The sequence below is a fragment of the Dendrobium catenatum genome, unplaced genomic scaffold (assembly GCF_001605985.2).
Source record: "Dendrobium catenatum unplaced genomic scaffold, ASM160598v2 original_scaffold_245745, whole genome shotgun sequence".
NCBI classification, from domain to species: Eukaryota; Viridiplantae; Streptophyta; class Magnoliopsida; order Asparagales; family Orchidaceae; genus Dendrobium; species Dendrobium catenatum.
Window position 1 is genome coordinate 8,237 of NW_021564151.1, and position 10,666 is coordinate 18,902.

Below are 10,666 nucleotides of genomic sequence, written 5' to 3' on the forward strand. Positions count from 1 at the left end.
ACCTCTTTCTTCTCTACGCAAGTTCCACTCCACCTGTATCTTTCTTCTGGTTCCGTTGGTATGAAGTTGTTGGCTATTTTGGTGGCATTTGCTGGAGGAGTTTGGTAGGACATTGGAACCCCCCCTTTGCAGTGGTGGACCCTTTGGTTTGCATATCTAAACCTTATTTTAAAATATATTCCTACAATCGGTGCATGTGAGGAGTCCTCTTGTAGGATGTTCTGAGGATAGCGTTTGTTTTTTTTAGTTTGTTTATTTTGCTAACTTTCTTTTGCTTTGGTTTGTTGGATGATTGCTTCTTTCCTATTCTGAAGTTTAGTTGTTTTATCATGTCTATTTTGTTCTCCAAGTGGTGTTTTAAATTTATAAAAGTGAGTCTTGAATTTCTTCGTTCTCTCTTCGTGTTTTTGTTTTAAGTTGCATACATCAACTTTGTATGCCCTGCTATCTATCCTACTTACATGTTGCATCCGACCTATGTGTGTTCACATCTACAGCTGGGATATCGCCCACGCGACCATCAAGAGTGTTCCCCTGCATCCCCATGTTAAAGTTAGCTGCCCTAAGAGCACAATCAATAGGGCATGACATACTAACCTCCATATCTTTCAACACCATCCTGTAAGAACCTCAATCAGCTGTGCCCGAGGGTACCTCGCCACCACTGAAGCTTGCCTTAATAATCATCTTCTTGATGTCCATAGCAGTTGAGTCTTTCTTGTACATCAAGTTGTGAATAACCTTCACCCTTGCAGCCTTTTTAGCATCTCCCCGTATGTTGGAACCCAGTGCATGGAGCATTCATTAATTAAATAAAATGGTACATATGGAGTACAATAAAATTATGGAAATAAAGCCTATGCCTACCAAGATAAAAAAGAAAATAGGAGAAGAGCAATATATTTGTGGATAATAATCCATACATGTAAAAAAAAAGAAGGAGAAGGCAAAAAAGCAAGAGGGAACTGAAACCCCTTTGGTTTGCATAGAGTGGTCTCCCAAGCACTTGCCCTAAGGACCAAAAAGATAGACAAAAAACTACTCCAGAAGGGGGAGATATCGAGAAAGGTGTTGAAACTGCCCAATGGTTGAGAAGTATCCTATTGCTCTAGCAAAAATGATGATTAAGATGTGCTTGTCATGGGAAGTAATAAGGAAAGACATCTTTACTCACAAAAGGGGACAAAGTCCCTAACAATGTCATCATGAAAATTCTTTTTCTCTTCCTAGGCATGTTGGAAATCGGCGCCAACTGCAAAAATTGTTTATTAAAAAGGCCTTGGAGGCTTCATGTTACATTTTAGAGACATTGATGGTTTTGGAGGAGGGTCATTGGGTTACTGTGTCCTTGCAGCAGTCAAAATACTAGGTGGGTTGTTCTCCTCAAGATGGATGGTATTAGTGGGCTGCTCCTATGGAAGGGTGGAATGGGACTTTGGTTTGGGCTTGTACTTTCCATTCCTTCTTCTTGAAATAAGATTCAAATCTCCAAACTCATCCTCCTTAGCAATATTGGGTTGGGAGTGCTATTCAATGAGGTTGGCCTGTGTGGATGTCTCATCCTTAAGAGGGGAAGGGGGCCTGAGGAGTCCCCCCATTTTCATAAGTGACCAACTTCTTGGGAGGATTGGAGGAGGATGCACGTGATGGAGCCATGGAGCGAGCAGACAATCTGGGTCAGGTTTGGGCAGAATGGCTAATGCAGCCACAAGAGAAGCATAAGGTCAAGAAGCCTTTATACTCAATGCATTGGAAAAACTGACCATGCAAGATGTTAATCAAAATCCCAGGTAGTATCCTCTGGGAGAGATCAATACACACACAAATTCAAGCATGTATAAATATATAATAAAAGAGTTTGGATTAATGCCATTAAATATAAATAAGAAAGATATTAATCCCCATAAATTATTTTTAATGGATTGATTTATAAACTATTTAATTAATCTCATTTGATAAAATATTCTTTTGATTATGCTATAGAAATAATATAAGAAGAAAAAGAACTTATGATGAAAATTTTGAAGATAGTTTAAAAGAGTTTAATAATAAGAGAAAGGAGAGAGAGAGAGAGAGAGAGAGAGAGAGAGAGAGAGAGATAGAGAGAGAGATGAAGAGAGAGAGAGTGAGAGAGGAAGAGAGAGATAGATGAAGAGGGAATAAGAGAGAGAGCAAGAGAGAGAGAGAGATGAAGAAGGAGAGAGAGAGAGATTGATGAAGAGGGAATAAGAGAGAGAGAGAGAGAGAGATGAAGGGGGAAGAGAGATAGAGATGAAGATGGAATAAGAGAGAGAGAGAGAGAGATGAAATTCTGTAGTTTTCATTCAAAATATAAAGGAAAAACTAGTTACATGTAACACTAAACTATGAACTATACTGATCACTATCACCCCTCAACAACGACAAAAGGGTTGAGGGGAAATCCCCATTATTTGCATCATAAAAAGCAAAACTCTCATGTAAAGCTAAATTGGCACAAAAATCAGCCGGCCGATTGCTCTCCATATTTATATACTGGAAAATAATATGCTTAAATTCCAATAAAAAAGAAAGATTCGATCCTTCAAACCTGAAGTGTCCCTTATGCTGGTGGTCCTTCTAGTGCTGGAACCACTCAATTGTGCTGATGCAATCACCCTCAATGATAATCCCTTCCATATAAATCATCCATTCCACAATAACCTCACGGATAGCGGTAGCCGCCATAACGTCTGCTTGGAAAGGATCCCAATGCTCAAAGCACTTGCTGACCACAATGATCAAGGCTCCCTCATAATTTCGAACCACAATTCCAAGACCTGCTTGACAAGAAGGTTTTAAAGATGCATCCACATTGAATTTCAACCAACCTGGGGGGGGGCACCATTGTTTGTGAGTAGGCAGCCCAAAGGGCTAGTTAGTACTCCATTGCTCTAAAATAGGTGATCGATGAGGGTAAGTAATAGGGATAGAACTGTAGCAGTAATAACGGACAGGGATTTATAATTCTTCCCATGATTCTTGTCATTCCTGGCTTGCCATAAATGATAAATAGCATAGCAACAAATCGGTCCCAATGCTAGGTTCCTGTCAACAATAATGGAGAGCTCAGTCATTAAGTTTTCCAAAGAATTAATCATAGGCATAATAAACCCCCACTTTACCAGTATAGTAAACACCTCTTTCAATTTGGTGCATTGAGTAGTGTAGTGGTCTAAGCACTCTTCAACATTACAACACCATGGGCATAAAGGTGTATCAAATAATCCCCTTCGAAATAACCAAGAATTGGTAGGAATAGCATCCCGAAGAAGTCTCCACCAGAAGAAACATTCACAAGGGTGCATTTTCAATTTACCCACCAATCTCGATCACACCGATCTTGGCCCGATAGGCCATATCAGTCACCGTCCTATTCATTCAGGAATCAATAAGTTCAGGGCAATAAGCTCCATTACCACTATTCGTATTAATAGACATAATATGACGTGCCATTATCTTGCCAAAACACTTCTCCACCACTTCTTCATTCCATAGGAAGGATTCATTCAAAAGATAAATCACCTTCATACTCTCAACTTCAGCCACATTAACAAACATAGGCCATACAGCTATCTCACGGTCTAGAATCCAGCAATCCTGCAGCAAATTGATTTGTTGAACATCACCAATTTTCCACCTTAAAGTGGATCTTAGAGCCTTGGCGCCATCATGAATTACCCTCCAGGTGATTGAAATTTTCTGAACTTGAGTATCTCCCCAAATGTCCGTTCCATACTTAGCTTTCAGTAACTAATTTAATACCATATTCGGATGCTGAAGAACTTCCCAAACCAGCCTGGCCAGGAGGGGTTCTTGCCAAACAGAAAGGTAGTGAAAACCGAGACCCCCTTGGTCCAGAGTTTGGCATAACTCCTTCCATCCAACATAATGCATCCCTCTGTTGTTGGAGTCTTTCTGCCAAAGGAAACTTCTTCCCAATTTTTCAATTGAATATAATACCCCATTAGGGATTGAGGTATGAGTCATTAAGTACAATATTGGGATTGTTAGGAGTGAGGTACGGATCAACAAAGCTCTTCCCTCCAAGGATAGGTGCTTCTTCCCCCAAATATTTGTCTTCTCATGGGTCTTCTTAATTATTTTCAAGAAATCGGCAGTAACCAGCTTCTTCAGTACTAATGGTAGTCCCAAATATTCAAGGGAATCTACCTTCCTAAATCCCATCAACTTAGCTATCATCTGCTTCTTCCAACTTGGACACCTCTTGTTAAGGAGAACGGCTGACTTACCACAGTTGATTTTCTGACCCATCCATTCGCAATACTCATTTAAAAGGCCCATAATCCAAATGGCATTGCACCTGTTTGCTTCTACAAAAACAAGAATATCATCAGCATACAACAAGTGCGAAATACTTTCAGCATTTTTTATAATTCTAATCCCCAGCTATCCTCCTCTCTGTCGGAACGCTTTGGTCAAAAGTTCCGAGCAAAGTATAAACAAATAAGGTGACAGGGATAGCCTTGTCGATGACCACTATAGGCATGGATCCAAGGTGTTCTGTTCCCGTCAATTAGGAGTGTAAACCTTAATTTAATAATGCATTGAATCACCCATTGAATGAACCGAGATGAAAACCCCATTAAATTCATCACCGTTTGAAAGGTTTCCCACGCCATACAATCGTAATCTTGTTCCATATCCACCTTCAATGCCATCATTCCAGCTTTTTGAGAAGAATACTGGAACTTACACATCATTTCTTGAGCAATCATACAATGGCTAGAGATAGATCTTCCTGGAACAAAGGCCCCCTGTTCCTCACTGCTAATATTGCCAAATATAGGTTTGAGACGACTGATCAAAATCTTAGCTACCACCTTATAGAAAGATTGGCTTAGACTGATAGGTCTAAATTTAGACGGCAAATTAGTATTATCCGTCTTTGGGATAAGGACCACCAACGTGTCTTTCCACCTTTCACACATAGAGTTAGTGCAAAAGAAATGGACAATAGCACTAGTGACATCACATTTAACAATATCCCAATAGAATTTCAGGAAGGAAGAGGTAATACCGTCAATGCCCGGAGAATGATTATTTCGCATTCTAAAGATAGCTTGTCAGACCTCCTGATCAGTGACAATTGGCTCCAAGCTCACTTTGATCTGCTTAGGAACCATAGCCTCAGTCTGAAAGGAGGGCCAATTCACTAGTGAAACCTGTCTATCCCTCCATTTGAGCATAAAAAACTTCAAAAACTCATCTTGGATGAGTTTTGGTTCGGTGATCCGTTCCCCTTTTGAGTTTTGGACTTCCAGGATTCTATTCCCCCTCCTCTGAGCAAAAGCAAACGAGTGGAAGAAATGAGAATTGGCATCTCCTTCTTCAATCCATTTGGACTTCTCTCTCTGTCTCCACCAGGTGGCAATGCGAGCCAAAGTCACATTCAGCACAACAGCCATCCTCCGCAACTCCTGGTCTTGTGTTTCATTCAGTCCATCATTGGAAGACTCCAGCATTTGGAGTTTGTCCAACCGTCCTTCCAACGAGGACTTCAGCTCTCCTAACTTCTTTAGTCGATTTCACCTCCAAAAGAACAAAGCTCTAAGAGTCCTAGAGCACTTGCGGTTTAACACCTCAGCCGGCTGCCCATAATCATTTTTGTAACAAATCTTCCATACAAGCTTCCATATAGCTGGATAAGTCATCCAGATATCCTCAAATAGAAACCATCTACTTCCAGGTCTCGGAATGGTAGCCGCAATATTCAACAATAACGGACAGTGGTCCGAAGCAAGCCGAAGAAGATGTTTCATCGTGGCCAAGGGGGCCATCCTGAGACCTTCCGAATTCATCAATTCTCTATCCAATCTAACCAAAATTTTGCTATTACCAGATTTATTATTCGACCACGTGAACCTGGGTCCCAAGAAACCCAAATCATGTAAGTCATTGTCTACAAGGAATGTGGCCATTTCCTGAGCTCCCACCGAGTAGTTGTACCTCCTACCTCCTTTCTTCTCACTTTAATCAAGACAACAGTTGAAATCTCCACCTATAATCACCGGGAGGTCAGCATCAATACTGGAACCAATGGTATTCCAAAGAGTCTGTCTCACATGATAGACTTTATTGTCATAAACTAATGCAATAGCCCATTTCTGAAAATTAGGTAACACCAGATGGCCAACCAGAACCTGGTCCATAGTCATAATGAATTCAAACTAAATAATGTCCCTCCTCTACAAAGCTAGTAACATACCAGATCTGCCCATTGCAGGGAAATGGAAAAATTCCCATCCATTACCAATGAGTCTATCCACCTCAATTATGGTAATATCTTCAATCATAGTTTCAACCAACCCAATAAAAAACACCTCATTGCTACCAATGAGGCTGCGCAAGTAGTTACCTGTTTGCTTCTTATGGGCACCCCTGCAATTCGTGATTAAGATGGAGGACATTAATGGACTATAAGGAAAGCGTCCCAGCCGCTAGTAGTATCGACCATCTACTCCTTCCTTTTTCTTGGGAGCTCCTCAATGGTCCCAACTGACTAAGTTCCTTCTCAATCTTAAACCTATTAATTCTCGGAAAAACAGGTTTCATTCCAGCCGTAAATGGTAAAGGCTGCTTAAATCCCATTCTATTCTGCTTGCGGGTAGGCTTCAAATTACTTTGAGGCTCTTTGACTTTGCTTAAGTCCACCTGCTTGGGAGTATTCAAGTTCTGTATATTACCATTACTAACAATATTTCTACCTTGAGGGCGAGCATTTCTTCTTCGACGGGGGGGGACTTGAATCTATGGTCCCAACTGATCCCCAATTTCCTATATGCATTCCTCCCTATTAGAGTTTCCAGCATTCTTACCTAGCTGAGACTCCTCACCACCTTCTTTATTACTACTTCCAACAGATTTAAACTAGCTACCACCTTCTATTTTAACAATAGAAGGAATGGTCTGCTTGGTTTGCACTGTTTCCAGCCTCTCGAGGCTTCCCGTAGATTGTTCTGAGCTGCTTTCCAACGGCCCACTCTATTTCAACTGCTCCCCTGTTCTTGTTGTCCCGATATTCCCTTGACCACCAGTCTTTGATGGACATAGCTCCCTACAATGACCCACTTTGCCACAGCCATAACATATAAGACCAATGGCCTCATACTCTACCTTCTGGAAGAATCTCCCATTCAATCCATTGACCCAAACTCTAGCCTGAAGTTTATTGTCCAAATTCACCCGTACACAAACCCGAGCATATTCTCTTCTACCCCAGTTACGTTGAGAGAGTGTGAGGAGTCTTGCAGTCGGGCAAAAACAATTAAGGCTTCTCTTTCTTTTTTATAATTGGGATTATTTGCTTATTTGTGTAGTGCGCAAAGGTAAACGGAAGATGGTGATGTGCAGAGATACCACATTAGTCATTACCACCAACAGCGGTCCTCTTACGAGGGTAGGGCCCACTAGTGCCAAACACACGTGACTAATATGTAGACTAAGAGGCTGTTTGGTATGCAGAATTAGGAGGCTAAAGTAATTTATTTACGTGCATTTTATAAATTAGGTTGTTTGGTTTGTTTTGAGCAGAATGTAAGCAATTCCTTTGAAGCATCAGTCTTGTATTACGAAGGGCAGTTTGCGCGACTTCAGCAGACATGATCTTTGAAGACGACGACAACGATGATGACGTAATTTGCTGCGGCGGTGCCGCCAACGCCGCAGGGGTAAAGAAGAAGCGATTGGGAACAGAGCAAGTGCGTGCTCTGGAACAGAGCTTCAATGTAGAAAACCGGCTCAAGCCGGAGCAGAAGGGTCATTTAGCTCAAGATATAGGCCTCTAGCCTTGCTAAGTCATCATCTAGTTCCAGAACAGGCGCGCGAGGTGGAAGACGAAGCAACTCGAATGCTACTTCTCCGCTCTCAAGTCACGCTACGACACCCTGAGGCTCGACTTCGACTTGACTCACTTCGCTCTCAAGTTGTTGCATTGAAGTTGGGCGAATTGGTGCACCTAACAGGAGAGAGATTGGTCATAAATGCATGCTGAGAGAGCATTAGAACCTATCTTACCTTATGAAGAGGATTTTCCTTACATTGTTCGTGTTGAAAGTACCATTATTAAAAGTAATGGATCCTCCAGGTAACTTTTGTTTTCATTCTAGAAGTTATATGTTCATGTGATTTATTTTTTAAATAATGAGTTATGCTTGGTTTCCTTCTCAGTTTCTCTAGCATGTTCCTTCTATTGTGACTTTTTTTTCCTGAAGAGAAAGGCCATTTCAATGTAGTCACCGGCAAGGCTCAATTTTGTGAGCTTTTTGAGCTCAGAGAACTGAGATGGAAGGTAGCAGAGAGTTGGTTGCAACTGAGGTTGAGGGAGATTTCGAGGGATGGGAGGAGGCCGAGATTCGGCGGGATGGCACCAAAGAAAGTGTTTTCCCTTAGGCCTAGCATCTGGAGCTTCAAGCAGGAGATAAGTGAACAATGTTTAAAGAAATTCCTCTTCCCTTGATATGTTGTTTGACTAATTGCAGAAGCAATAAGCTACATTCTCAACCGATCTACTTGAAACAAATCAAAACCCCCCCTCAAAGCTGATCCTCCACCAAAATAACAATGAAACTGGAACATATAGTATACTAAAATTTTAAAATTTATACTAAAAAACTACTTTAAGAAGAAGTAAGAAAATCACCCTAAAAGAAGCCAAAGTCCAAACTCTACTTGGAGCTTACCTCAGGTATTAAACCGAAGCAAGCTTAAGACAACAGTCCACTACAGGTTTGAGTTGAAGAAAACTTATGGTGGCTTCCTCTGCACAGAATGCCAAACATTAAATACTTTTTACCTACAAACTTGACAATTTTTTTAACTGACTTGAATGGAATGTGGATGCTAGAGCTGCATGATTCATGCGTGTTCTTCATAACAATAACATATTTTTCAAAAAGGGTAATGATAAAACTGCATGTCTTTATCAGTAGTTCCATATACCCTATATGGCTTCTTAATTATATATGTATATACGGGAATAATTAGTTTAAAACTCTATATACTAGTCAACACTTGAGGGCTTGATTTAGGGTTAGTTTAAGTTGGGTTAAGATGACCACATAAATAATTTAAGCATTTGTGTTAGTGTTTGATTACTACTCCATGTTAATTTGGCATTGCCTTAAGTTAATCCAAGGCTAACTTAATCCCACTAGTTTTCTGGAATAATTTTTCAAGCCAACTCTAGTTAATTTTTTTTTTAATAAGATTGTGCAATAAATAAATACAATGATTTTTTTATAACGCCAAATAATACTAATTATAATAAATACACTACTTTTACAAATGCACTAGTTGTAATGCAAAAATAAATCATTACAAATAAAGCGCTTTTACTTTACTCTGGATCTACCTAACCAAACAAGGAAAACAATTCTCTTGCATTTATTTTACAGACAATCAAACAGTCTCAAAGTATTCAGAATGTACTACATTTATTTTACATGCAACCAAATAGCCCCTAAATATATTTTTTTGTATATTTTCTCACATTCAAGATTCAAGATTATGAAAATCAAATAGGATAATGAATAGAAAAAATGAGAGGCTCACGATTCGACCGGCCTAATCGGGGTTGAATCAGAGAGAGAGAGAGAGAGAGAGAGAGAGAGAGAGAGAGAGAGAGAGAGAGAGGGAGAGAGAGAGAGAGAGAGAGTGAGAGAGAGAGAGAGGAAGAGGGAATAAGAGAAAGAGAGAGAGAGAGAGAGAGGGAGAGAGAGAGGGAGTGTGGGAGAGAGAGAGAGAGAGAGAGGGAGAGGGAATAAGAGAGAGAGAGTGAGAGAGAGAGAGAGAGACAGAGAGAGAGAAAGAGAGAGCGAGAGAGGAGAGAGCGAGAGTGAAAGAGAGAGGAAGAGAGAAAAAGATGAAGGGGGAATAAGAGGGAGAATGAGAGGAAAATGGAATGAGAGAGAGAGGAAGCGAGAGATAGAGAGGAAGTGAGAGAGAGAGAGAGAAGAAGAAGAAGAAGATGGAGAGAGAGAGAAGAAGGAGAGGGAGAGAGAGTGTGTGAGAGAGAGACAGAGAGAGAGAGAGAAAGAAAAAGGGAATATGAGAGAGAGGAAGAGAGGGAGAGAGGAGAGAGAGGAAAACGGAATGTGAGAGGGGAGAGAGAGCTGAATATCTGCATTTGCAATATAAAATAAGTAAAACTAGTTAAAAGTAAATATCAAAGAAAAAAACTACTATGCCCTATCGCTATCCTCCCTCGAAAGTCGAGGGGAACTCACTGTTATTTACATCATGGTATAAGAAACTACCAGCAAAAGCATGGCGAGCACTAAATTCAGCCTGCCGTTTACTCTGCCGGGGTATGAAATGAAAAGGAACTTGCTTAAACTCCATTAGAAAAGAAAGATCCGGTCCATCAATATAATAATGGACTTTATTTTGAAAATCATTCAAATTCTGCATCCATTTAATAGCATTAATTCAATCTCCCTCGATGATAATTCCTTCAAGCTCAAACATCCACTCCATCCGCACCTCACGAATAGCTTCATTCGCCATAAGCTCTATATACACCGCATCCCAATGCTCACAAAGTCTTCCAGCAGCAAGGATCAAAGCACCAACATGGTTCCGGGCAACAATACCCATTTCAACTTGATTTGTAGGCCTCAAAGAAGCA

The 10,666-nt window shown here is 40.5% G+C and overlaps 2 protein-coding genes across 2 annotated transcripts; one reads left to right on the forward strand and one right to left on the reverse strand.

Annotated features, from left to right (window-relative positions):
- Nucleotides 1-5,567: 5,567 nt before the first annotated feature.
- Nucleotides 5,568-5,960, reverse strand: LOC110102504. The gene has a single exon (XM_020830856.2). The coding sequence runs from the start codon at nt 5,958-5,960 to the stop codon at nt 5,568-5,570; it is 393 nt and encodes a 130-aa protein (XP_020686515.2).
- Nucleotides 5,961-7,640: 1,680 nt separating this feature from the next.
- Nucleotides 7,641-8,497, forward strand: LOC110102505 (homeobox-leucine zipper protein HOX20-like). Its single transcript, XM_020830857.1, has 2 exons — nt 7,641-7,797; nt 8,253-8,497. The coding sequence occupies exons 1-2, from the start codon at nt 7,641-7,643 to the stop codon at nt 8,495-8,497; spliced, it is 402 nt and encodes a 133-aa protein (XP_020686516.1).
- The last annotated feature ends 2,169 nt before the right edge of the window (nt 8,498-10,666 follow it).

Coding starts and splice junctions, on each gene's coding strand:
- LOC110102504 (XM_020830856.2), bottom strand. CDS start 5,960: ATGGCCACATTCCTTGTAGACAATGACTTACATGATTTGGGTTTCTTG.
- LOC110102505 (XM_020830857.1), top strand. CDS start 7,641: ATGATCTTTGAAGACGACGACAACGATGATGACGTAATTTGCTGCGGC. Junction 7,798..8,252: donor GCTCAAGCCGGAGCAGAAGG/GTCATTTAGCTC, acceptor TTTTTCCTGAAG/AGAAAGGCCATTTCAATGTA.